Genomic DNA, 27,811 nt, shown 5'->3' with positions numbered 1-27,811 from the left:
CTTTTTCGTATCTTTCCATCTCTTTCTTTCATTTCATTTTTCAGTCTCCTTCCGATCGTTGAGACCACCGACCCATCACTTCTTGAGGAAAGAAGATGTTCTTCTTGGATGCGTTCCTCAAAGGTCTACACAAACAGGGTGACGATGATGCAATCGATCGGCTCAATTACTACTGGACCCCAATGCTTCTTGTCATTTTTGCATTGACACTTTCAGCTAAACAGTATGTCGGACAGCCAATTCAATGCTGGATTCCAGCTCAATTCACAGGTAATTTGATCAAACAAAATGGTTTCATTCAAAATAATTAACTTCAGGCGCTTGGGAGCAATACAGTGAAAACTACTGCTTCGTCCAGAATACTTATTTCATTAGTCCAGACAAATACATCCCAGATTCTGAAATTGATCGTGAAGGTGCTGAAATCGGATACTACCAATGGGTTCCATTCATTCTTGGACTTCAAGCCATTCTATTTTATCTTCCTTCTCTTTTCTGGCGTCTGATGAACTTCAACTCTGGAGTTGCCCTAAAAAAAATGCTTTTTGGAGCCAAAAAAGCGGATCGTGTTGATGAAAAAGCACGTCATGAAGCAGCAAAAGCCACCGGAGCTCATCTTTTTGAATCTCTCACTCTTCAATCTCGTTTCGCAAAATATAGTAAGTTTTTGAAATTTTCCGAGAAGATTCTTCATCAAAAATAACAATGCTTCCTCTCTCTTTTTCTTCAATTAGCCGCCATTTCCGTTTGGACATTTAGGAGAAAGGGTGCGGCTGATGATCCGGACGATGAGGAAAAGAGGCAAAACGGCAAGGAAGAAGAACTAGTTTTAATTTTTATTTAGTTTAAGAGATTTAGGGAGAACTACAAATGGTCTTTGAATTCATTCATTGGACAAATAGAAATAGTAACTTCCATTTTCGGGAGGACTGTCTGGAAGTTACTAAACAAACTTTTGAATTGAATAGAATCATGACGGAAGAGGGCATGGAGAATCGGAACTTTAAAGATTGAAGTTTACAAAATCAATTCTGAAAAGAAATTAATCAGCCAGTCGGGATCTTCCAGAGATTTTACCCATAAATCATCAGAAAACATGTGTAAAAACGGCAGATGACCTTCCCAACTGATGATTCGCCTCATTAAGATTCTACAGTTCAATTCATTCTGCCAAAATACTTTTCCCTTCGAAGAAATCTCTTTTATTTCTGATTTCCATTTGCCTCTTCATTCGTCACTCGACTCGTAATTGACCTTGCCGCGAATTGAAATAAGAAGATAATGGGGTTAAAAAAGAAAATAGGATTGAAGGGAAGAGGACGTGGCACGACTGGTTTTTACTAACTGAGAGAATCCAAAAGAGGATCACAAACTTGATTGGAACGATTTAGAATATTTAGGAATTTGATACCGTCTCCCTCTCAATGAATTCATTTTTCAGGCTCTTCATTCACTTACGGAGGAAACTACTTGTCTTTGTTGTATCTTTTCGTCAAATTTCTCTACTTAGTTCAAATCGTTTTCCAATTTATTATTCTCAATAAGTGAGTTTTCTTCCCAATTCCCTCTGTTCTCTCAATATCAATAATTTTAGTTTCCTCGGAACTTCTTACACCTTCTGGGGTCTTGGAATCCTCACCGATATTCTGAATGGACGTGAATGGGAGGAGAGTGGACACTTCCCAAGGTAATGAGAAATCTTCTTCCAAAAGACTCATCTGATATCTTTCTATCTCGATTAGTATCTTCTCTCTTCACTTTGTTTCTTTAATAGAAGAGTAAAAGAGGCGCTGGAGGTCAAATGCATACAAGCGTAATGGGTGGGCGAGGACTCCCGAATCACACGGAGAGTGTCCCTGTTTTTTGAGGGACTGAGAGAGAGAAGAGGAATGTAGGTGACAGTAACATTCGATTACAACAACCAACACATCTAATTGATGACGAAAAGACCCTTTTTGGTGCCAAAGCAAACAAAAAGATGTCGCCTACTGACATTCAAAAATGACCAATGTTTGAGACACCATATACTTGGCTTCATGCCAACAAAGGGTGGGAGCAGGGAATTAATAATTCAAGGGGTCGAAAAGTAGGTTACATTCCTGGGAAAAACCGTCGACAGCAATAAAAACTATCATCCTTTTCTAGAATTAATGGATCTGTCTTTTATCGTATAAAATCGCAAAGAATGGCTCATAAATCTTGTCAAATGTGCCACTTTTCTCACCCTAAATATCCATTGTTTCGATTCAACGAATTCATTCATCGGAATTCTCTTTCTATCCCCTGTTTACACGACTTCCAATAAACGTTTACGGCATAGTATTTGCAACGCAAATACGCCTCTCGAATGAATGTATTTACCGCGATACGTAAGGAATTCAATGGTATCGAATACAAAAATGAGGGAATTTTCAAGGAAAACTATGAGAGAAAAGGGAGCATTTCTTCACACTTTTCTGTTTTTCAGAGTCACCATGTGCGATTTTGAGGTGCGTGTACTTGGAAATAAGCATCGTCATACGGTACAATGTGTGCTGATGATCAACATGTTCAATGAGAAGGTAAGGGTAGATAAGCATCAAGGTGTGGAGGCAAAAGAAGACCTTGACACCTTCCTCTTCTTTTCGTATTTCGTCCATTGGATGTCTGAAAATCAAGAATTTCCTTCCAGGTGTACGTGTTCCTCTGGTTCTGGCTTGTCATCGTTGGAATCGCCACATTCTTGAACTTCGTCAACTGGTGCCGCAAGTTGTTGCTCCAATCCGCCCGCAAGGCTCACATCAAAGCATATTTGCAAGTTGAGAACAACGTCAGTGATGATGATTCTCGATGTAAGTCAATGTTCATACCAAAACTACTAATTGCGGTCGGGTTGGTGGTCGTATAATTTGAGTTGACAAGGCCATCCGATTGTCCGTTGAATTGCATCATGCGCACTTTTCGGAAAGAGAGAAGAGGTGTCATAATAACGTGATGTGGATGGATGAATGTGTGGGAAAATGGGATGAAAGGAATGAAACCATTGAATGGAAATGGGGATCAATCTCCAAACTCGTATAAGAATCTTATCGTTTTCAGCATCTCAAGTTCTCGACAAATTCGTGAATTCCAAGTTGAAGTCTGACGGAGTTTTCATTACTCATCTCATTGATAACAACGGTGGATCTGTGTTCTCTCATGACGTCATTGTCGATATGTGGGATCGGTTTTTGCAAGAAGAGAACAATCGATCGAAGAAGGATGAATTCAACGAGTTTTAAGATATGATTATGATTTTGAATTTTCCAATCCACGTGTCTAGTTTCTCGCCCATTGTTTCCCTCTCACTCCCAAAAACGAATTAGACAAACGTTCCCTTTGCACTTTCTCTTTTCTTCAAGGATTTATTCCTTCTTGTTCTTTTATAGCCGAGAATTGTTTTCTTATGTTATCTTATTTCCTACCCCAAATTTCTTCTAATAACTATCGAAAAGTAATAAAGGTGTTTTCTTCTATTTGAACCTGGATACATTAAAAACATTTTGGCTTCTTGCCAAGTCAAATAGAGCATTTTTATCGGTGTGAAAAACGATGCGAGAAGACATTCCGCCTGAGAATATTAAATGTTACGCATTTATAAGTTCGTTTTTATTTATAGAATCATCACATAGTATAACGATTGAAACAATGAATACATATTTTTAACCGAAATATTAGATTTATCATTTCTTTCTGAACATTTGCTTCCTTTTCATTTTTCGTTTCTGTTCGGCCGTTACTTTCCCACGAACAAATTGTTTCTTTCGAAGATTAATCTTCTGAAAATTCTGATCACTTTTCTTTGAACCGCCGAGCCTGCGGGCCACTGGTTTGTATGCTCGTGACTTTGTGACATCTTCATTTCTGAAATGAAATAAATTTAGTAAGCTTAATTAATATTATGAATCCTACGTTTCGTCATCGAACGCTTCAGCTAACTCCTCGTCTTCTTCACTTTTCTGTGGGGTTGGAAGAAGTAGCATTTCGAGATCCTGGAGTAGGAAACGTATTAAATTGATGAACTTCAAATCGGCAAAAAGCAGTCCCTGATTTATAAACTGTTCAATCGGATATATCTTATTATTCCTTGGGAATTTCTAACAAGATTTGTTGCCCTCAGCCATTTTTTTTTACTTATTTAATTAATTATTCAAACACCAGCCTGTCTGCCCCGCCTTCGGCGGTTCAGTCGGCTGGCCTCTTCTCATTTACGTGTTCACCTTCTCAGAAATGTGTCCGCATGGCCGAGTGGTCTAAAGCGGCGGTCGTGTCCAAAGCACGCTAGTTCGGTTTTGCCCGCTGGCTTAGTTTCTCTTCTCTTTCCAAAATCGTTGCGGACAGCGCCTCAGACAGACAGACAACGCCCAATTGTCTTTTATATATAAGAATGATAATGAAATACGCATATGAAAAAGAGCAGTAAATATATTTCGTCTGGATTATAGTTTTTGTCGGTTCTTGCCAGTTTCAGTGTCTGTTCCAGCATCACAAAACTTTGGTGTCCAAACCCCATATTGAAACGTGAGTTAATCGCATTAATAACACTACTGCTACTAGTGGCGCAGTGTGAACCGGAATTCGTTAGAATCATTGTTGAGGGTGTCGGGAATCAAAAACTACATGGGATGAGTGTTTTGTGTTTAAAACATCCTCTACTTTTCAATGGACTGGAAATACACAAACACCTTCTAAATTATTTGATGGGGACTGAAATAGATGAGAAAGTTTTCAGTTTTCTGCGAATACATTTATGAACGAAAGGAAGACGTCGCCTTTTTAATTAGTCGTAAAACACTCCCCTATCGGGGTTTCTGCTTCTGATGGTAGGGTGGCTATCAAATCGACAACAGTCCGTAGGCGTCTAATACGAAACTAATTGAATCGAATCTCAAACTAACCGATCTTATCACGTGAGGGAACAAAAAAATCTTATGAAAGTCTAGGAAGATGGAAAACTTTGAAATCGAAAATCAAAACACTGAATTTGGATTTTTATCTCCCGAATGAATCTTAAAATATATAAATTATCGCTCGAATGGAGAGTAATTACTGAATTAGGGGGACTGTTAGAGAATATAATTAAGGAATTGTTGTTAGTTAATGAATTCTCTTCTCATATAAAAGGGCACAGAAAAAACTCATTTCATACCATTTCAACTTTAAATTTTCAAGGAAAAAATGTTTCTGGTCACCTGGAGACTTCACATGATTCCATGCTGGTATTCAGAAAATGTAAGAATTTTTTAGCTATAATTGAATATTGAAATTGAAATTTGTTTTTTCATCAGTATCTATCTATTCCCTTCCATTTCAAGAATGAGATAATAGTTCTTTGAGACAGTTTTTTTGTGAAGACAGTGGTTGTCAGATCATTGTTTCTGATCTCGTTCCAGAGAACACGCAGTTCCGACAATTTAATAGAGAAAAAGAAGAGTAAAAAACTGTTTTGCGAAATGAGTGGTCAAATTCCAATTATGTGCTGTCCTTTCAAGGAAAACTTTCTTTGAATTACGCAAAAATCAAAATAATTTCTAGCAATAAACACTTTTTGATATTCCAAAAACATTTCGGAAAATATCTTTCATTCTTCAAATTTACTAGTTATATCAACATGACTCAAAACTTTCAACTTTCCCACAAGACTACGTCAATGTTTCCAGATATACACACTAAGTCGTTGTCACATGAATTTTCTGATTTATGGGAATTGTCACGGCTCTCTCATTTCCGAAATACATACTACGGAGCGTTTCTAATAAATCCTTTACGCGAATGCATTTTTTCATACAGTAATTAATTTGAAGATGTATCTTTGCTCACCGTATTCAAAAATTGTCTCTGGTACGGTTGCTTAGTTGGTGACTTGATAGGTGTGAGTGTACACTTTACTGATGATTTTGAGGCGCTTCCGGAATATGACTTCAAAGGTGACAAGTCGTGAAAATCGAATGAAGTCGTGCCGACTGGCTTCTGTAAATTCATCAATTTAGCTTTGATACTTGACAATCCGGCAAAAGCAGATCACCCTGAAATTGCAATTTTGTTTTCTGATTGTGAGCGAAGTACTTCTGCAGTATTTTTTGAATTGAGTAGACTGTTATAAGAATGATAATAAATAGTTTCCATCAAATAAGTTGGTGGAAACTATTTATTGCTACTAAATCTGAAATATACTGCTTTTCTTTTTTCAAGGTTGTAAACTAGTCCATGAGTTCTTATCTATATTATATGCTATAGTACGGGTGATCCGTTTCGATTTCCAGTAAATATCTTTATACGTCCCCTGCTATTCTTTTTTTCGATATAGAAACATTTCTATACATTTTTTTTAAACAGTTTTTGTTCGTGTCGATTTTATTATCGCGCCACGAAACGCTCCCGCGTCTCTCTAAAAGCACACAGATAGTTTCTAGGAATCAATACTACGAACACATTTCCAGCCATTTTGCACTCATTGTTACACAAAAATGCGTGTTGAAGAAGTTTTTCGAAGAAATTCAGTATTGCGAGATGATTTATGAATCAGCTGTCCAACTTTTGGAAATTGATAACTTATTACCTTTCTTGGTGACATAACTCTTTTTTCGGAAAAGGTCTTCGTTGGGGACTTTTCGAATAGGAAGATTTTCTGCAAAGACCAATTTTTAGTCAGAAATACGATTTCAATTACCTTTCTAGGTGAGGTTCTGAGGACCTGCGAGTTTTCCTCTTGTTCCAAGTCTAATTTAGGATATTTTACTCGCTTTTTGACAGGACTGAATTGTTCATCTTCCATCATTTTTGACTCAAAATTACTCCGTTTCACGCCTCTCTTCACTTGTTTATCTTCTGTGTTTTCCATGACTTTTTCTTTCGATTTCAGCAGAGCTAAAATCGATTCATTTCATTATTTTAAATTGGATTTGTTTTTCAACCTTTGATATCATTTGGAGCCACAGAAAAATCTCCACGAGTTGGCGATCTTTTGTAAATTTCCCGGAATGAAGCTTTCCATATTTCTATCTTTTCCGATTCCATCTTTAGCTTATCAGCGAAATTCAACCTGTGATTTTAATATAGTGATGCCAGGAGAGTGATACAGGCGAAAATCAATCAATTAATCAAGAATTTTAAATTAAAAAACGAACTTTCAATTGAGAAATGTTTAGTCATTAAATGGAATTAACATGGAAGAAATACTAATTTAAAACAAGCAAGATTGAAATTAGACATTCACAGATCGAAAAGATTTAGACTTAGCTAAATATTTAGAGGCCCATTCGCAGAAACAGATGCGATCCTAATTCAAAAAACGCGCCAATTGTGGGAGAACAATCGTGCTCTACTGCACTCAATAACGGCGCTCCTTTTGAATTCGGTTAAGATTTTTTGAATCAATTACAGTTCTTTTGCTGAATTTATTTAGATATTCTCTTCTTACTTAATAACTCTTCTTATAAAATAACTTGAAAAAAATATGAAGTAACGTTCTGGTGTCATATAATTTAATTGAGCTCAATAAGATGAGTTGCTATTTTCCATTTCTATCATTCATCCACTTGTAATATGTAACCCTCTCAGTTTTAGTGTCCCGAAACATTCTTCATTCACATGTATCTTTCCAATCAACTGAAATATCCTAGAAAATTGAAGAATCGCTGAAAAGGGATATGCATGTATCTCTTTCTCTTTTTCATTTCTCTTGCTCATGCGGGTCCCTAATGATGGCAGGAGAGCCCCATCGCCGACGGCTGCCTTCAATATATTCCAGGCTTTTCTCTCTAGAAAAAAACAATCGAGGCGCGTCTTGTTCCTCTTCCCAGTCCTCTAACCATTGCCTGCCATTCGTCTCTACTTTTTTCATATCGTTGTCTGCGTTCAATGTCATGCACTTCTCTTTTCTCTTCGTCGCCTCTGTCTCTTCTGGTCTATCTACGTTTCTGCCCTCGCAAAACCGGCTGACACGACACGGTCAGAGAGGAAGAGTGTGGTCTGGCCGCTGCGCCCATCGCCCCTCCGCTCCTTCTCCACCACCCACTTCTCCATTCGCTTCCATAAGTCGGATGACGTGATACTGGCTTTTTCCCCTACGTTCTCCTTTCTCCACGTCGTCGCATATCGAGATGGAGTTCGAGTTCGACTCTGACTCCTTCTACATTTGCACTGAAATATCGCCGAGTAATTTTTTGGTTCACAAGGTGCGTGTTTCATAAAATTCACTAATGAACATCCTTGCGTCGTAACAATGTTCTTTCAAAAGTTCTCTTGCATGATAATGGGTTCTGAGAGTCACGAACCGCATCAGGATCGTTCTTCGTCATGAGAAGTGTCAGATACTTCGTCTACTTTCACTTAGTTTTTCGCACCTCAGCAAAACCGGATTCATTTTTCTACTCCTCTTACTGGGAATATCGTCTTTTTTCTATTCTATTAAATTTTAGCTGATATACCTTGCCATAGGGGTGATTTTTCAAAATCTAATCAAGGTTTTCGGGTTTTCTTCGAAACTTTTAACTCCTCGGTTTTTAAGTAGTTTTAAGCAACTTGTTTTTCAAGCATTGTAAATATTGAATTCTGGGCTATACGAATTCCAAATAGTTCCTCGCTGTACCCGCACAACTTGCTTAATTCTAATGTTACTTATGTTTCTTCATAGTCCACTTAACGAGATAAAAGTAGTGAACTCTTTTTGACGTCAGAGTGAATTATGTTCTCACACTAAAACGGAAAATTACTTGTTCTAGTTGGTTTCTGTGAAATTACAACCCTCGAAGTTAACTTCTGGTGTCATTTCGGATCTTCTCGATTAACCAAAAAGCAAGAACAATTTTTTATTCAAAGTAAGTCCGGAAGAAAAATAGACGTCGATTTGAAGGAAGTAAACTTCTCAACTTTTAAAGTGGTTTTTCTTAAATATTCTTTCACTTTCATTTCCTTCACCTCGTCATTTCCGTGAATTCTGCAGACGCGGTTTTTTCTGTACTCACCCCTGATAAGAGAGAATGCCACCACCATTGCAACTCTCACCGAAAATCAATGGTCTACCCTTATCATAGTCTATCATAGTCTAAATATAACGAAGCTGAACAAAGTTGAGGCTGTGAGACCTGAAAATATGTTTTGGACATATTCGTGAACTCGCAAAAAGCAACAAAGTAAAAAACTTGAATACAACAAATATAGTTTTTTCTTCTTCCTAGCTAACTCATGAATGAGTCCATTATATCTATTTAAAACGGTAGTTCCCGTTTTCGTTTCTCCCCAAACAGTAATGGGCCTGAGAACTACCCAGTTTAAGAAAACGGGCAGTGAAAAAGGGAAATATAGTAACCATCATTATTCATCATTGAACAAACAAACAATTAGAGTCTCGCAAACTACCAAAGAGTATCCTAAAAGTGATTTTTAAGGCGATTCAAATCGATAAATCCCAAATTGAACGGATGGTTGGGAAGCTGGATGGGAAGACGGCTGTGGAGAATACTACCTCACCCGATTCTGCTGTAGGGACGTCGTCTGCCCACTCTCCTGGCATGTCACCATCGACTTCAGCGTCGGGTGTTAGTGGTGTTCCCCACGCGCCACCAATTCCCTATTGGTAAGCGTACGATTTTTTAAAACATATGTTTAAACATCGATTTTCAACGCTTCGTATCGATTATTCTATTTTTTACCGTTTCGCCTTTCCTTTGGTTTCATTGTTCTAAAAAACCCAAGACAGTCTGCTGTTCCTGATGATGCGTCTTTATGCGTCTCTTTTCTCTTATTTCTATTGGATCCCAACACACTCTCGTTTTGTCCATATCGACTGATGAATCACCGCGGTGGCTCGCTCAGTGCGATCGAACGCATCTCCTTTCTCGGCCCCCATCACCCAGTTGTTTCCTCTGTTCAAAAGTGGTTTTCGTCGCCTCTCGCTTATTCGTCGCGCCTTTCATCCGCCTTACTTTCTCTCTCCTCCACAATGACGAGATCGCTTTCATACATCATGATCAGTCAATTGATACTTACTGCTGCCAGCTTTCATACTTACTAAAATTGATTTTTAGTCAATACAATAATTTTTTTTCTAAAGAAACACTGAATTGAAAAAATAAGTTATAAACAGATAGCCAATGTTTTTTATTGCATAAGCTTGAGTCACGAAAGAATCTTTTTGGTATTATATGCTAGTGACTTCCAACAAATTTGCTTCTTCCTACTGTAAATACATCTGAAATCTTCAAAATATGATGTCATTCATTTGTTACATTTTTCTTCTTCCTCAGATTCCTAATCCCAGAAAGGAGAGCGAATCAACATCAATAACAACATTTGTATTCTCTCTTCTAGTCATCTCATTCTTTCGCCATCAACTCATCCGTTTGCACTAATTAGGACTCGGCGCAGAGAACAACTTCGTATGACGAGCTCTTGATCAATTCTAAACTTGTGAAAATTTACCATGGCTACATCCCGTTTTTCGTTCCCATTTGTATCCGTCTGCCTAAAGCTTTCGCCTTTTTCGTCTCTTCTCCGTTGGATTTCCAATCATTGAAACAGTTTCAGGTTCAACCGGGAGGTGAAGGACAAACTGAAGATGTACGGCACTCAGCCGCAGGGTCCAACCTCGTCTTCAGCTTTCGTATCTTCCAATCATTTCTATCCCGTTATGTCAGTACCTCCGCCAATGACTCAAGACGAACTGAAACAGCAGCTGAGGAGTCAACTGGAATATTATTTTTCAAGGTACGGCTTTAAAGAATTTTTCCTAATTTAGTATATAGCAGAAGCAAAACACACAATCAACTTGAAGAATCACGTGATTTTGTATTTGAGGAATTGACTTTTTCTATTAGCTAAAAATCTTTTAACCAAAAAACGAATATATGTGCTGTCACTCCGAGCAAACATATGTTTATGATTGACTGGATATTTATGAGGCTTAGTCGGAAAAAGTAGCTGTAAAGTGCAGAGAAAATCCATTCTACATATCCTTACTAAGTTTCACCAAGTTCTTCAGAGAAAATCTCATCTCGGACCGCTTTTTGAAAATTCAAATGGACGCGGACCAGTTTGTGTCTATTCATGTTGTTGCTGGCTTCCCCAAAGTTCGGCGGCTGACTAACGATGTTGATCTGATTGTGGAAGCTCTGAGAGGTGAGATTATCTAGAAATGCAAAAAGTGCTTCATTCCTTTTTTGCAGATTCCACCGTAGTTGAAATGGACGAAAATTGTGAGAAAGTTCGCCCTATCACCAAAAGAACAACTATAATCATCAGGGAAATTCCAGAAGAATATCGAGAGGTAATAGGAAGTTCGTGTAGATAGTTTTTTAAAGTGTAGTTTGTAGGAAGTAGTGAAATTGCTTGAAGATGGTCCACCATTTACTGAGCTGAAATATGGCTTGAATGATAGCTGGTATGTGACATATGACAACGAATTGGATACTCAAGTAGCATATGTATCCGTACAGCATCGCAAAAACGAAGTCACACAGAGACCAGTTTGTGTAAGTAGTCATAAAAATAACATCAGACCTAGTCGCATCTTTACATTTCAGGCTCGAATAAAGGCCGGTGGGCCACCAACAGTGGCACCATCAATTGAGGTATCAAATGGTGAGAAAAATCGGTTGGCGGCGTTGAGTAATGGTGAGAATGGGATGTTTCAACTGCGAGAGCTGGGACACACACTTGCTCATTATGGGTTTGTACCTATAGCTTCTTACCGACCAGGAGAACCGATTTTGAGCCCCTTCGAATACAAGACGCCGACGTTCAGCATCTCAAGCAACAGTTTGAGCTACCATCCTCCTGGACCGACTGCACCGCCGCCTCTCCTCCAGTCTCCACCTCAACAACAGTTTTTCTATCCATCGAGTTTGTCAACTCAAAGAAATTTCGATGAGGTGTCCACGGCTTCTTCCACTTCTACCCGTACCACTGCTTCGAATTATAACAATCGAACTGGTAGCAGGAACGGTGTGGGTGGTGGCAGTCAAACTAACCAATTCTACGAGTCGCGTAGCAGCTTCTCGAATTCAAATGAATTTCGTGGTCGTGGTGGTAGTGGTGGTCGATTCCAGGGCAATCAGAGCGAAAGCAATGGACGACAAACTAATGGTCGTGGAAACTGGAGAGGTGGTCAACGCAATGCCGTAGTCACCAATGGTTACAATCATCAGAACAATCGTCAGAATGGGCAACAAAACAGTTGGAGAAATGAACAGAATCCGCAAAAGAGCACATGGAAGCCGGATCAGAACGGACAACAACAAAACTGGAGAAAAGGTCAGAACGGCCAACAAAGTAACTGGAGAAGTGAACAAAATGGCCATTCATCGAACCAATGGTGGTTGAACAACGACAGGGAAAACCAAAACCATCGTTTTGATAGTAACAACAGATATAATAACCGCCCGAAACCACATGTGTCGTCTTCTTCTTCTTCTAGTGTTAGTTCTAAACATTTCTCACTGGATGCTGTTGAAACCCCAAACAATTCGGAACTCAGTACGCCACCGCCTACATCAAAACATAGCCAACAATACAGTGTACCGACACCATCTGATTTGCCGGCTCCTCCAGTGTGGCCAGCCCCTAACTTTGATAGAAGAAGAAAGAGCTCGGAGGCATCATCTACAACCATCACTACGAATACAACGACGAACACGTTGACGCCATCCACTCCGGTCACTTCAATTGATCAGTTTCCCACGTTCTCAGATGTTCAAGAGACAACTAGTAGCGAACAATTGAAGACAGTGAATATTGAAAATGGAACGAATCACTCAAATACAAAAGTCGAGACAAAATCATTTGTGACTGAAAAAGAAAAAGTGGTTAGTTACCAAATTGCAGGATAGAAACATTATATTTACATTTTAGCGTTCTCCGCCTATTGTTCCTGTCCCCGTACCACCAACACCAATTGCTGCTCCATCCTTTGCATTTGAAGAGACAGCGTTTCCTTCTTTGCCGAAGAAAGTTGAACCAGTCAAACCACCACAGAAGCCAACATTCAGGTAGACGGTAGCAATTGTCCCCATCGGCAGTTGATATTATCGTTGTCACGTGATTTGTATATTGGTGTTGTTTTATGAGGTGTGTATATCTGAAAATTTCAGATTTGTCGATTTCAGTAATTCTAAAATAGTCGAAAATTTTGGTGCATGACCGTTTTTTAGTAGAATAATCAAGTTTTGATTGAAATCGGCAGTCTGTTAGAGAAGTTCTTAGTATCTCATCAAATCATTTTCAGTTCCGTTGCTGCTGGTCGGCGAAACTTAGTCAAACAAATGGTCCCGGAGAAGAAGACCACCTACGCTGAAAAGTTGAAGCAACGGGAGGCTCTTCTTCGTAAATAATCATAAATTGTAATTTTCTTTTCTTTCTCAAAATCGTACCCGCCTCGTTCCTTTCTAGTCGCTCCCCTGTTTTAGTATCTATGAACCTATTGAAACACTGCCTAACATACAGCAAAATAAACATCTCCTAATTTCTATCAATTCACCAATCCTAACGTGTGATCAATCATCCCTGTTTCATTCTCATGTAGTTTTCCCTTCATATCGAACTTTCGAACTCTGTCCTATCCATTTCCGTGTAGTTTTTCCTTTTCGCTCGGTCTTTTTTTCAAATCCTCCTGAATTGCTTTACCCTTAGAATTTTCTCATTCCTATTCTTTATTTCCATTTTTCTCCCCGATTCTGTGTTGCCAAGTGCACCCGCTTTACTGCATTTTAAGTGTATTTTCACCTTTTTGTTTCAATTTCGAATCATTCCCCGCAACATACACATTTCTCGGGAACGGGACTCCTTGCATTTAAAAATTGACTGTATCGGTACTTTGGAATAATTGAAGAGTATTATAAATATCAAATTTGGTTTCACAATTGTTGACATGCTTTATTCGTAGAAGATCATTGTAAGAAAATTCGAGTTATGAAAATTGGAAAGAACATGTAGAGTGAGGAATTGGTGTAAATAGACATATTTTAGAACCAGAAACTGTAGACAGCGAATGCGAGAACGGCTACGATTGCTCCTGTGATCATCAGAGTAATACCTTCGTAAATATTTATCTGAACGCTTTCTGAAAAATGTGCAGTTCAAAAAGATCAGTTCGGAACAAAACTGACCTTGGTTATAATTGTTTCTCTGCAAAGCTGTCGATGTTCCGTGAGACATCGTTTGCCAAAGACGACCAACATTGAACCAGATAACCTCTGAAGTTGACAGGACAATGTTCCAGAATGTCTCCTCATTTATATCCGATTGGATAACTTCAATCGTTGGAATTTGTTCATTAAGCAACAGGGACCGTTGGGAAGCGACTCGTCTTGGCAAGTTTGCCTCTTCACTTGGCAATTCTGTGTCAGTTTGAAATGTGTCGACAATATCCGGCAAATCAGTTGGAATTTGCGATGGAATCACATCAGAAAAATTGAGAACTTCTTTCAGATTTGAAGGTTCGGCGAAACAGTGCATACTGCTGATTTCCTCATTTCCTTTTTCGAGAAATTTGGTTTTTTCTGTCACCAATTCTTTCAGCTTTCCACCATCTTTTATCAATACGTCCAAAAGTTTGATGTTCTGAAGAAATGTAATTGAAATTTAATATTTGTCATGTTCTTCTTACAGAGCTCATCTCGTGGGTGTATTTTTTGAAAATCAAATCAAGGCGTTCGCTGCTTTTTGCCTTTTCCATCAGAGCAACCATTTTATCGACTTCTGTGTCGTTTCTCCCAACACGTTCGAGCATTGTTGTGAGAATTAAACGTGCATCGGCTGATTTCTCGGCCATTTGTGCTTTAAGAACGTCGACGCTTCTCATATTCCTTTTGAACTGATAATGAATCTGAAAATTCATATAATTCATTTTTACTAAATTTAATAAACTAACTCGAATCGGAACATACGCAACCACATTATGGCATGGGTTGTTGTGGTTCTTGAGAACACAAGTCGAGCAGATTGTAAAATCGTCCGGATGTACCGGTGGCTAAAAATTAACTTATATTATTTGAAACAAATTGATCTTCTTCAAAACCTCATCATCGCCTATAATTGCCTTAATGTCGAAGTTGTGATTCGTGATAGTGCATTCGCGACAAATATGAAATGTCGTTTCAGATCCGTTCAATCTGCACGATGTACAAGTCATCACACGAGAGTCTTGGGGAGCGATGGCATCTGAGATTTTTTTTTGAGATTATATAATTTATATTTTGAAAATTAAGTAGCTGTACCAATCAACTGATGATTTGTAGGAAAACCAGACACTCCGGTTGATGGAATACTCATCGATCGCTGTAAAACTTTTCTTAATGATGGTATTAATATTAATTGAGAACTAACACGACAAAGGGAGCAGCAGAAAGCCATATCGACATCTCCATTACCAGTGTGAGAAACTTGACTGAAATCCATTTAAATACTAAATATCAATACTGCGTGTTTTCCCACTCACATTGATTCCACGGTTCTTTTGATACAGGACATGCAGAATGAGTGACCACATTCCAGAACTTTAGGGGTATGAGATGTTGTATCTGAATTAGTTGATGTTAAAAAATAAAGGGTTTATTATTTAGCTTTATACCAAAAACCTCCATGCAAATCGGGCAGCATGCTTCTAAAGTAAATTTTGGGCATCGAATAGAAACATCAGTCATGAAGTCTTTCGGGACTAGCGCCATTGTGGTTAACAGCGAGAAAAATTAGTATTTTGATTGAAAAGAAACAAGTGAAGCGCTTGCTGATGAATAAAATGAGCAATCGCTGGGAGGTCACAAAGTCACTTTTTGATATGCGCCTTTAAGGGTTACTGTATTCAAAGAATAAAGAAAGAAATCTCTTCGACTACCGTAAAACCTCTAATATAGGCGCACCAAGCGGTGCCTGATCGTACCGGTATATCTCGGCTCGCAAAGGAAATATCAAAAAGCTGTGAACTGACAAAATATAGTTTAATATTCATAAAATATTTCTTCAGTTGAAAACATTTTCATATCTTTTGAGACACCCGAGATAGGATGCTCCAAACTCTTCAGGTGCGCTTCTATTACAGGTTTTGCGGTATTACAGTAGCTGTCCTAGGTGGTCAAAAAATGTGAAGATGCATGGAAGTTGAACCTGGTTGTGTGAACATTTTTTTTAAATCATTCGCTCGAAGACTAGTCTTTTGAATCGAAGAATAATCTAGAACGATGATTTGCAAGAAATTACATTCTGTTTGAATTATATAATCAGTATTTATAACATGTTATAACACATTATTTTCAACATTGTACAGAAACGTTCCATGATACTGTAGTAATTGATTGACCTTCACAATCATACTTTTTGTGCTATTCTCCGATCATAAGCATTCATCTCAAGTACATCATATCACCTTATTCATTTCTTTATCACAGTGACCCAATATGGGCGGTGCGGTTTCAGTGTCTTGTGAAAACAAACATGAGGTTCGACGACCCCCGCTCTCTCCCAGATCACATCGTTTCTTCATCTTATTCCCAACATACATGAACATAACCCCGCAGAAAGCCTCTCTTTTCTCTCTTTTTCTCTTTTCCCGCCCCTCTTCGTCTCACCTTCTCTCATCGCCATACCTGCTGCTCTCGTTGAAGCTCTCTGGCTTTTCGCGTATCCTCGCGTAGCCATGCAACAGCTTCATTTCATATTTTTCCATTTTTTGCTATTAATCAGAGCCTCCCGTGCAGTTGATGTGTTCTGCGGTCAACTCGAAATTTTCAATGAGCAAAGATTCGGACAGGGAGCGATTACTGTATCTTCACAGACGACAACTGACATGAAACAATGCTTAGATGTCTGTTGTTCCATTCCGAGTGAGTTTCATTCCATTTCAATGTTAAATTAGACCTGAAGTTTGACTTGAATTTTGTGAAATTCTAGATACATTGAAAAGTATGAATGAGAAGAACTTAGACATAATCCATCATCGTCTGTCATAAATATAATTCATCAATTTCTCACAACTCTATACGAAATGAGTTATAAGAAGAGATTATTAATAGTTGAATTAACTTCCCTTTTATTACAATTTTGTGATTAGGTTTGTGGAAAAATATAGTATCGATGAATCTGGAATCATGACTTGTTTCAATTTTGCAACTCCGCTAGAGTCTTTTGTTTGGAACAACTGAACACTTGAATACAGCTCAACGATTATATCTTCCAGAAACCCCCTTTTCCCACTGTTCTCAATCATTGAAGAAATGTCCACTGGTTGATCACTTGAACATTTGTAAAGTGTTCTCACTATCTGTCCTTGTTCAAAAAAGAGCTTTTTCCGGTTTTGACAGTTATCCGTGTTTCTCGTTTCGCATACTCCAAAATGACAAATGTATCAGAAGCATCTTGTTGCTCTTCGATTGGAGAGAGAGAGGAGAGCTCGAGTTGTTTGTCGACTCGAACTACCAGTCGAATCGTTCCGCGCGGGAAATGCTCAGAGCTGTGCTCTTTTCTCTTCGAGCGGAGACAGTGTCGCGTTTAATCCGCGTGTCATACAATCGTTTGTTTTATCGACGGCTAAACCGATTCTCTCGCCTCCCTGTGAGACCCCCTGATCCTGAGAAAAACAACAGCCGGAAACAGAAACCTTCTTCTTCTTCTTTTCTTTTTCGGGAAGAATAATAGAAGGTGGACACGTTGTTGGTGTCCTTTTATTTCCGTTCCTATGGAGATTTGATGAAAATAATATAGAAGAGAAGAAGGAGAAGAAGAGCATTGAGCCGAGAAAAGAAGACGGGTAAATAGAAAGTAAAAGAGTGAAAGTGATGGACTTTGTTGACTGAAATAATACACATTCTCAATCAACAAGGGATGAGAAATTATAAATATTTATTCCATCATCAGATCCCACCGATTTTTTTTCACAATTGTAGGTGTACTATTAAATTGCTCTAATAAATTTCAGACATTTTCTGCTAAAACACCAACCGAAAAACCAAATTTTTGTGAAATGTACATGAATCTGAAAATTGTTCCATTCGACTCTTTACTGTATTCCAGATTGCGATGGCGTAACTTTCGAGGGAATCACATCAGATTTCGATGACGCCAACTGTCTTCTCGTTTCCTGTGAGCCAACATGTCAATTCAATGGACCCTCAACTCTAAATTCTTCTGGAGTTTTATCCGTTCTCATCCATCGTATCAGAGTAAGACTCATACTAAATCCATTTCCGTTTCCCCTTCTTCAAATATCTCGAGAATTGCCATTTCGCGTACATGCTTTATTTACATGGGCGGTTCTTATACATACGAGTAAAAGAGATGCCATTTTTGTGTATGCAAAACAGGCGGCTCTCGGCAAAATGTAATGAGAAGTGTATGGAAAAGGAGGTTATGAGAGAAATTGAAGGGAGAAAAAGGTATATTAGTTACTCGTACTCTTTCTCTCCCAGGAGAGAAAAAAGAGAAAAAGGAAAGGTTCTATTACTATTAGCAAAGAGGAATGAGTATAGGTAGTAATCATTTAAGGATTATATATTCCAATAAGATTTATATGTATGCGGAAAGAGGGATACAACAACATAAGAGGCATTCAAGGAGGTATCACGGAGAGCTTAATTGGATACGTCTATCCAAGAAACATAATTAAATGAATAAAAGGGAATAGTTACGAGTCAGGAGTTGATTGATATTTTGGATCTGTTATGAGATCAAACGAATCTTTCTGATTTCCTGAAATTTTCTAATTAAGTTGTACAGAATGTACAGTAAACCAGCTACTATGAGCCATTGAGATGATTTTCTCCCAAATCAAAAACTCACTGATGGGAATTTACACTGATTAGAGTCGATCGGAAGATTAGCAGATTTTATATAAGAACCTAATTATTATATTTAATTGAAATTATAGTTGTTATAATTTGACTCTGAACGTCCAATTAAAGACCTTGACCTCAAATAAACCTAATTTTGTTTTCAGAACGAAACAACAACAATTCCAACAGCAACAACCAACAAATCATACATCCCTGAGTTTCGAGCAGTTCTCTCTCCATTTTGGTTTCTTGCCATCGCAATTGGAGTCGCTGCAATTTGTTTCGGACTCAATGTGACATTATGTGTCGTTTATTGTTTCTATTGTCGACGAAAAAAACGAAGTCAAAAGGCACACATATCCACTGTTAAAGGTGGACCTACACTACACGCCTATAATCCACAAATCTGAAAATCTGAAATTGATCTCGAAATTTCAGTCAGGTCGCTCTCAGAGATTTTGAACGTTAAAAGCAAATTATTCTCCTAGTTTTATTTGTGTCCTGCTAAAATCTCTGAAAACGTTTCCGAAAATTGAAATCTCTTCCCCTTCCATCCCTCTTCTAGTCTCTTTTTTCCGGTGTCTTTGCTCATAATTTTCTGTAAATACTCTCATAATTCAAACGGGTCAATCTTATTTTTTATGAATCTTCATGTTCGTTTTCTCCGATTTTCCTCTTTCCAATCTACCTCATCTTGCCTTATTTGTCAACATACGCAACCTAATTTCTAAATAAACAATTTTCTTTTTTCTCACTGACTGAATTTAAAAATGAAAATACCAAACGAGTTTGATTCCATTTCGGAAATGGCAAAAAGGGACCGAAACAGACGGAAAAAAGAAAGAAAAAGAAGGAGAGAGTGATTGAATTTCTGGCATTTGCGCATCCCACTTTCCGGGAGAAAAGCTTCCATTTCTCTCCTTTTTCAACCCCCTTTTTCCCAAAATTTTTCTTTCCATTTATTTTATTTTTATTCCTCAATTCTCATGGGTGACCATTAATTTCCTCTCAATTTCCTCTTCTTTTTTTCTGACTTTTTCATTCAGAATCAACTCTCAAAATGGCGGTTGTATCCTTCTTCTCATCAAAAATTTATGAAGCTCTCTTTGATTTTTTTTTCATTTCCCGAAGGAAAGCGGACGGAGTTTTCAGTTTGTTTTTCTTTGTTTTGTTTAGTTTTGAAGTGGTTGTGAAGCATAAAACTATGAAATTTATGTATCTCAAAAAGGGCTTCAGTTGTCAGAAATTTGTATGTTTAGTCAAGTGTTTCGAATGCGAAATGGCGAGTTTAGGAGACGTGGCTTTTATGAAATTGTAGTCAGCAACGTCGAGAATTCATTCTGAAACCAGACGATTTTAGAGCCAAGTAACACTGGTAAGCTCGTCGGAAGTACTCACTAAACGTTAGAATTTCGTGTGAGTTTTCGGCAATTTCTGAGCAAAGTAAACTTCAAAATTATAATTTTTTGGTTCAGAAATCATAAAAACCTCCTGAAAACATCTGTCTAATTTTGCGCACTTGAGCTCTCATTGCTTTACTGGGTTACGGTACTTCATATTCCACCGAATTCTCCAACTTAATGCTCATTAGAACTTTTTCGATCAGCTCATTTTGATATTATAAATTCGACACACTATCAAGGAAGTGCTATTCCTCCTTCCTCTGCAAACTGATTCCTATTATTTTTTTCATCAGTACATGTCCTCAAATCGGTGTCATATTCCTCCCATTAGCTCCGCATGATTTTCTTCTTCCTCTTTTCCAAAAAAGAAGAATCTTCTCATTTTTCAAATCTCTTCTCGCTTTTTCACCCAGAATAATTGTAAGTGTGCGCGCGTGTCTGTGTCTTGAAAAGAAGGAGAAAAGGAGGAGAAAGAGAAGAAAATCTAGAAGAATTATCGAAAGCAGCCTACACTGCTACAACGAAGAATGTGCGCGCCAGTGGTCTTCTTCTTCTTTTTTCTACTCGAGAAGGCACGCGACTCTATCGACTTTTCTGGGGCTCCATTTGTCTGTCTGTTGCTTCGAAAAGCTCTCTGATACTTTCAATTTTTGGGAGCAGGTTCTGGAGACGCATTATTTATGGTGTTGCGTTCGTCGACTCGAATAACATTCCATCTTCCGTCGGTTGAGTCGACAGGAAACGAAGAAATTTGAAGATTACTGAGACTGGAAAGTGCTCTTTTCTTTAGAAATTCAAAGAAGTATTTTCTTTTGGAAATAGTCGTAAAAAGAGAATCAAATGTAGAAAAAGTTGATAGCGTGTCTGTGTTTTGATGACGTCTAAATGTTGACTGAATTCGTAAGAAATCTCGAGAAACGGAATTTTTCTTGATGAAACTCAAATTTTTTGAATGTATTAATTTTTCTAAGTAAACGATATTTCATTGACATCGTTCTTTTTCAAATTCTCAAAATTGAATTCACGTCTTCTTCTTCATCTTCTTCATCTTTTCTTCCTTGAATTCGTCTTCTTTATCCTTTATTTCAGCTTTATTCCATTGTTTTCTCCAAAACATCCACACGTCATTTTATCGTTCTCTTCTTCTGTTTTTCTGTCATTTGATTCTTCCATTTCATTCGTTTTTGCCCAATTCCGTCGTTTTGGTTGACTTCAAAAACGTCTTCTTCTTTCCGTCTTCTGCTCCAAATTCTTATTTTCTCCCTTTTTTTGAATTCGAATAATGGTCGGTTGTATGTGTCTAGAAGTGACACTGAATAACAAATCTAGTTTTAATTGTGAAGAAGAAAAAATAAGAGTTACGATAATATTCTTACTTCCCAATGCTCTTATGATATTCTACTCTTCTTCTTCTTCTAATTAACTATGACTCGACTAGTTTCTTATTTTCAAAAGGTGTTTCAAGATGACGTCAACGTCTTCTATTTGACCTTTTCTTCTTCTTTTTAATGTCGACAATAAATGTGAGAATTCAGCCAAACATTTCCATCTCAATACTTCTCAACTTCTCATAAATATCCAATCCAATTCGTATAATATATTCTCCATTCATTGCTCCTTATTTCTCGTTTATAATAGCTCTATTTTCTTGTCTCCAATTCTTTGTTCTCAGCCGTCAACATTTTCTCTTTCTTTTTTCACCTACGTTTTCTTCATTTTTAATATTTCAGAAAACCAACTTCTCCAACTTCAAACATGGCTTTTTTGAGTCAAATCCAGGGAGGTTTTGCTCAATTAAAACAGAAAGCAGAGGCTGCTGCTCCGTCAATTGCTGGATCATTAAACCAGTTGAAAGAGGCTCCGAAATTCATGGAAAGTGCATTCAAGACCGGACTCAACAAAGTCAAATTGGACTCATTGGGAAAAGTTTTGAATGTTCCATCGTTGGGAAGAAGTCAATCGCCGATTGATATTGTTCCAGTAATCACTGCTTTCGGAGAACATCTTCAGAATGCACACTTTGAGTAAGTGAATTGTTGAAGAACGGATGGAAAGGAACTTCTGATATTTTCAAGTTATACTTCTCCTAAATACCCATTATATTTCTAGAGTGACATACGAATCGACTGGAGAATTCAAAGCAGTAAACGACGGGAATTCAGTCTGGTTATTGAGAGAAGGAAACAGCAGTGAACTGGCTATTTCCTTCCTCCCAGAAGAACAATATCATTTGGATTCTGTCAATTTCCACTGGGCAACTGAACCAATGAATGGATCAGAGCACACTATCGGAGGTGTCGGATATGCCGGAGAGATGCATCTCATTCATCGAAACACTCGTTTCGCCACCATGGCTGATGCTCTCAAACAGCCAAATGGTGTCATTGCAATTGCTGTTTTCTTGAATGTAATGATTTTTTATCATTTAATACTTCTCATCGTCTTTACTTTTTCCAGGAATCTCATGATGACAACGCAACATTCTCTCCATTCATCAATCTGCTTCCACAGATTATTTACAAGGGAAGTGAGTGCAAACTGTGCTCATTCGACTTCCAGTCGTTCTTCCCTATCGCCGAGAAGACCAAAGAATTCTGGATGTATGAGGGATCGGAGACAACTGATCCATTCCGTGAGACTGTTAACTGGATTGTTATTCGAGCTGCTCTTCCTATCAGCTCTCATCAAGTTAGTATCTCAAAATCGTTTTTCTTTCCAATTTGAGTAATTTTCAGCTCGATAAACTCCGTGAGGTTCGTGCTGGTCGTTACGACGAGGAGTTCTCTGACAAGGTTCCAATGAAACCACTTCGTCAAATTCAGGTGAATTCATTCATTCCAAATGAATCTTTCATAAAATATGTCTATAATTCAGGCGGCCTCATCTCGTACAATCCAAAGCAGCTTTCGTTCAGTTGCCGGCGCTCCAGACCTCGGATTCAGACAATGAAATGACTCGACCTCCAATTGAATGTGATACACGTCTTCTCGTTCAATCATGCTTTCCATATACTAAAATATTACAATAATAGCCCTTTTGGTTTCTCATAATTTAAGATTTGCAGTAATAATTCACTCCACTTTTCCCCTGAAGCAATAATTATTTTCTTTTCACATATTTTTTATTTCACTTTCATTTACAGAAAATTAATTTCTGAGTTTCACATATGCCAAAAGTTTTAAACCAAAAAACTGTTTATACAGTACTGGCCATAAAAAATGCGAAACTTGCCGTTTTTTAGTTGAAAATTGTCAACTTTGTGACTGTGACACGGCTTCTCTGATAGTCTTACAATATTGATTTTTATGGAATGTATAGATCACAAATAGAGCTTTATTTTTGTAGTTGACAATTTTTTTCTACGGGCACATCCTAAGAAGTTATCAATCGTCAAAGTAAATTGCTCGAAAATCTCCTCTTTTAGCACTGAAAAAGTGCAAAAATAGCAAAGAAATACTTTGCGGGGTGATAACTTCTTAGGATGTGCCCGTACAAAAAAGTTGTCAACTACAAAAATGAAGTTCTATTTGTGATCTATACACTCCATAAAAATCAATATTGTGACACTATCAGGGAGGCCGTGTCACAGTCACAAAGTTGACCATTTTCAACTAAAAACTGCAAGTTTCGCATTCTTTATTGCCAGTACTGGAACTATTCCGTTTTTTTAAGAAATTTTTGAATAAATATTTGGTAAAATAGTTTATTCAGAGTACAAAAAAACATATGAAAATATGAAAAACGACAACAAGATACAACAAATAACATTTTAATTGAACAAGAAATTCTATTGAACAGGAAGAAATTAGTGAAGAATTAGATAAAACTACGTAATTAGTTTTTAACCAAAAGGACTCCGATCTGGAACAAAATCTGAATTGCAGCTAACTTCTCTTTTCTCGATTGATGTCTAGTAACTCTCGATAAGAAGATGTCATCAAGAGTTCTCCACTCGGGATAAGCATTCGAAAGAACACGATAAACATCTATTCCAGTTATCGGATAGTCGACAGTTGACTCTGGACGTCCTTCGAAAAGACGAGAATTATTCATTCGATGACTAATGAAACAGGAGTCTTCACTCTCCATCAGAAGGCGTTGAGTATGTTTTCGAATCAATTTAACTTTGGTTTTCGCAGTGAAATCAACAAGATCATCGCCGAGTAAATCAATTGATGCACCAATTACACTCAGTTTCTTTTCACCTGAAAATAATATTAAATAATGGAAAACTCAATTCGAAGGTCAACATACTTTCAGTGAGAAGTGGAGGAAGTGCTTGTTTCATGAACTCCTTTGCCATACTATCCACAGAACTTTCGAAAGTGTGATCAGCGACGAAATTACGAAGTTTACTCATTTGTCTATCCACGACAATTTTGAATTTCTCAGTGAAATGATCCTCTTGAGCATAATCCAAATCGACAACTCCTCCCATATCGAACAACCCGATGGGCAATCCACGACGGAGTTTGTGTTGATCTGGAATGAGAGCTCCAATTGCTTCCGGAACCAATTTTTCCAATAAATTAGCAAAACTCCATTGTCTTCCAGTTGAAATTGTAACATGAAGAGAGTGAATTTTGGAATCAGTTCTCGCTTGATGGATGTATCCTCTTGGAATATAAATTACATCTCCTTTTTCAATCCATCCTTCGAATACTGGAACACGTCCTTTCATCTCTTCTTCTGTGAAATTATCACTTGATTCAAGTGGCAATTCTTCATCAGATGACTCTGGAGCCCATACTCTCCAGTATTTACGTCCTTCAACTTGCAACAAAAATGCGTCGATTTCATCCCAATGGGGGGCGAATCCAGAAGATCCAGCTGGTGTCAAATAGGTGTTTGCACCCACAAAACAACCAAATTGTTCTTGAAGAACTTCACAGATATACCAGATACGATCATCGAATGTTTGGGGATTTACCAATTGAACAGAGCATAAATTCTGAAAAAAAAGAGAGTAGCATTATGACAATTCTTCTGAGATTTAGACTCTTACATTGAGATGTTGCTTGACAATTTGGGGATAAACACGCCCTTTTCCATTCAAAGTTGTTCTAACTCCATTCTTATATTGAGCAATATTAATATTCGTTCCATACTCCAAATGATTTTTTTCCAAAAGCTCACACAGACGAGCAGTGGAGAAGAGATTACCAAAATAGGTTGGTTGCTTTCGATGAACAACGAGAACATTCGATTGGTAGAATTTGCTGAAATCACCAAATGATAGAAACCATTAAGAAGTCTGTATAATTCTTACTCGAAGAAAGTTTGGACATCACATGGAGAGATCATGAATCCGAAAGCACGAGATGCAGTGACAACAGAGTCTTCATTTGTGAATGGAAACTTGTCGAAATCAACCAATTGTGTGTTCGACGAACGGGCAGCTTTGTCTTTTGAAATGATATGAGCCTCTCTATCTTTTCCAGCAATGAATCCTTCGTCATCAGAATCTGCATCCATTTCAGAGATAACTGACTCCTCATCACTGACTTCTTCCTCTTCGTCTTCCATTTCCTCATCTTCCATTTCTTCCTCATCATCTACTTCTTCCTCATCTTCAACATCTTCTTCGTCCTCCACAGATTCAAAATTTATGTATCTTTCGACATCATTTGGATCGAGAATCATCTCACTCTCATCAATATCAGTTTCATCTTCATCCTCAATTTCTTCATCTTCAAACTCTTCTTCGTCCTCCAATTCCTCATCTTCATATTCTTCGTCTTCAACTTCATCATCACTTTCCAATTCTTTTTCATCCCTTTTCACAACAACGGTCTTCTTGAATTTTGTCTCTCTTCCATTCGAGATAAGAGTCACTTCATTATCATTATCTGGCTCTTCGACAAAGTACGTGGATTTTGTGATCTCACTCAGAGTAGCAGTTGAATCTGAGAAATCAATAATTTGAAGAATCAATAAAAAAGAGAATATCACTTGGATGAGCGAGTATCCTTATTCTATTCTGGTGATTTCGAAATATTTGAAATCTTACGTTTATTCTGCTTCTTGACCACAGCAAGTTCCTTCGGTTTTACATCAACTTTCTGCTTTTTATTCTCAGTTTTTGGAGAAGATTCTCTATTTTTTCTCTTCTTTCCTCCACTTTTTTCTTCAATTTTTCCGTGGGAAAGTATTCTTTCTGGAATATCCAATCCATCGAAGATCTTCTTTGGTTTTGCTAATTTAGCTGGATGAACGAACTTTGGTTCATTTTTTGGTTCTTTATAATGAGAAACAGATGCACTTTTTGCCTCTCCACTCTCTATTGTTGACCAAATGTCATTGCGCTTCACAGGTGATTTGGCTGGGGATGGATTCGAAATCAACCCATTTGAACTCTTTTTCTTTCCCATTTTTCTCTAAAAATTCAGAATAAAAATCAAGGAAAAAACAATGAAAATAAATAAGAAAAAACGAGTTTTAGGCCATATTCAAAGATAGATTTTTCGCGGTGAATGGACGTCATAAAGTGTGGAGAAGATGGAATCAGAGAGAGAAACCTAGTCCACGTCCACCGAGAAGAAGAAGGAATACAATGGGAAAAGAAGAGAAAAAGAGAGAAGAGGAGGACATGTTGCATTCTCAAATACGAATGAAGGTTCTTTTTTTCCTTTCATCTCCTTTTTATGGGAAAGGTGGTACAGAGCAATGATTGATGCGATTAAGCATAGAAACCATAAGATAGGATGATAGAAAACATTTGACTGAGAATGAAAAAGAGACCTAAACCTGGACGTTATGGGCGATGATTTGAAATCTGAATCTTTGCTGAATTGACATCTGAAATCAACTTTTCAGTCAGTTTTTGGGAAACTAGATAGATAGGATCGACTTGGTTTCCACGTCATTTTGGTTCATTATTGTTTTTGGTAGTTTTCGGGTAGGAACAAACTGAAAAAAGAAAAAATAATTTCATTTCTAACTTTCAGTCTTCATAATAATCTAAATAAAAACTGGACTACCCAAATTTAACTAGGGAAGGCCTCCAGGTGACCGTGGAGTTATGGGACGTGACCTATATCATTGGAAAGCTGAGAAAACGCTGATTCCAAATATATATTCAGTTTTTGCCCTCGAGGCCTGGTATTCGAGAAAAACGAGGTCAAAGTTTGGACCTTTGACAAGTCATTACCTTATCGACGTGTTAAAAATATCGGCAGCGTGGCGCAGGTGGTAGTGAGGCGGTGTGGCATGAGGAATGGTGTGGGTTCGGTCCCGGCTACGCGAATTTTTTTTTTGCATTTTTTGTAATGAACTTTTAAGATTCTCTGACCAGGTCTGTCTCACTTTTTCAAGATTTGGATAATGTTTTATTGATTTTCATGTGAATATAAGCCATAGAGTACTTCATCACTTTTCGACCATCAAATGATGGACAAATTTTTGAAAATTTTTGAAAAATAAATTGTTTCAAAATTTTGTTATTTTTACTTGAAAATCAATAAAACATTATCCAAATCTTGAAAAAGTGAGACAAACCTTACAAAAAATGCAAAAAGAAATTCGCGTAGCCGGGACCGAACCCACACCATTCCTCATGCCACACCGCCTCACTACCACCTGCGCCACGCTGCCGATATTTTTAACACGTCGATAAGGTAATGACTTGTCAGG

At 37.7% G+C, this 27,811-nt stretch overlaps 7 protein-coding genes across 7 annotated transcripts; 4 read left to right on the top strand and 3 right to left on the bottom strand.

Annotated features, from left to right (window-relative positions):
• Positions 1-95: 95 nt before the first annotated feature.
• GCK72_002173 (uncharacterized protein) lies at positions 96-3,260 on the top strand (the record flags this gene model as incomplete). Its single annotated transcript, XM_003104717.2, has 7 exons — positions 96-270; positions 318-659; positions 1,442-1,544; positions 1,595-1,687; positions 2,468-2,561; positions 2,672-2,831; positions 3,079-3,260. The coding sequence occupies 7 exons, from the start codon at positions 96-98 to the stop codon at positions 3,258-3,260; spliced, it is 1,149 nt and encodes a 382-aa protein (XP_003104765.1).
• A 441-nt stretch (positions 3,261-3,701) lies between these two features.
• Positions 3,702-7,035, bottom strand: GCK72_002172 (uncharacterized protein; the record flags this gene model as incomplete). The annotated part of the gene is made up of 6 exons (XM_003104781.2): positions 3,702-3,882; positions 3,931-4,010; positions 5,839-5,988; positions 6,578-6,646; positions 6,689-6,885; positions 6,933-7,035. 6 exons carry the CDS (start codon positions 7,033-7,035, stop codon positions 3,702-3,704), a joined length of 780 nt encoding a protein of 259 aa, XP_003104829.2.
• Positions 7,036-9,440: 2,405 nt separating this feature from the next.
• Positions 9,441-13,346, top strand: GCK72_002171 (uncharacterized protein; the record flags this gene model as incomplete). Its single annotated transcript, XM_053723294.1, has 8 exons — positions 9,441-9,595; positions 10,546-10,725; positions 11,000-11,136; positions 11,184-11,284; positions 11,331-11,489; positions 11,541-12,821; positions 12,868-13,004; positions 13,241-13,346. 8 exons carry the CDS (start codon positions 9,441-9,443, stop codon positions 13,344-13,346), a joined length of 2,256 nt encoding a protein of 751 aa, XP_053591939.1.
• A 630-nt stretch (positions 13,347-13,976) lies between these two features.
• On the bottom strand, positions 13,977-15,680 carry GCK72_002170 (uncharacterized protein; the record flags this gene model as incomplete). Its single annotated transcript, XM_053723293.1, has 9 exons — positions 13,977-14,074; positions 14,121-14,574; positions 14,621-14,839; positions 14,885-14,983; positions 15,032-15,174; positions 15,231-15,291; positions 15,340-15,400; positions 15,452-15,533; positions 15,584-15,680. The coding sequence occupies 9 exons, from the start codon at positions 15,678-15,680 to the stop codon at positions 13,977-13,979; spliced, it is 1,314 nt and encodes a 437-aa protein (XP_053591938.1).
• Positions 15,681-16,645: 965 nt separating this feature from the next.
• On the top strand, positions 16,646-19,186 carry GCK72_002169 (uncharacterized protein; the record flags this gene model as incomplete). Its single annotated transcript, XM_003114733.2, has 3 exons — positions 16,646-16,832; positions 18,019-18,167; positions 18,941-19,186. The coding sequence occupies 3 exons, from the start codon at positions 16,646-16,648 to the stop codon at positions 19,184-19,186; spliced, it is 582 nt and encodes a 193-aa protein (XP_003114781.2).
• A 2,748-nt stretch (positions 19,187-21,934) lies between these two features.
• GCK72_002168 (uncharacterized protein) lies at positions 21,935-23,128 on the top strand (the record flags this gene model as incomplete). The annotated part of the gene is made up of 5 exons (XM_003115145.2): positions 21,935-22,203; positions 22,289-22,586; positions 22,637-22,867; positions 22,915-23,001; positions 23,054-23,128. The coding sequence occupies 5 exons, from the start codon at positions 21,935-21,937 to the stop codon at positions 23,126-23,128; spliced, it is 960 nt and encodes a 319-aa protein (XP_003115193.2).
• Positions 23,129-24,013: 885 nt separating this feature from the next.
• GCK72_002167 (uncharacterized protein) lies at positions 24,014-26,550 on the bottom strand (the record flags this gene model as incomplete). Its single annotated transcript, XM_003114836.2, has 5 exons — positions 24,014-24,384; positions 24,434-25,130; positions 25,185-25,398; positions 25,449-26,085; positions 26,190-26,550. 5 exons carry the CDS (start codon positions 26,548-26,550, stop codon positions 24,014-24,016), a joined length of 2,280 nt encoding a protein of 759 aa, XP_003114884.2.
• Positions 26,551-27,811: the final 1,261 nt, after the last annotated feature.

The sequence above is a fragment of the Caenorhabditis remanei genome, chromosome I, assembly GCF_010183535.1.
Source record: "Caenorhabditis remanei strain PX506 chromosome I, whole genome shotgun sequence".
Classification (NCBI taxonomy): Eukaryota; Metazoa; Nematoda; class Chromadorea; order Rhabditida; family Rhabditidae; genus Caenorhabditis; species Caenorhabditis remanei.
The sequence above is the reverse complement of the archived record's forward strand: the minus strand, read 5'-3'. Positions and strand labels throughout refer to the sequence as shown.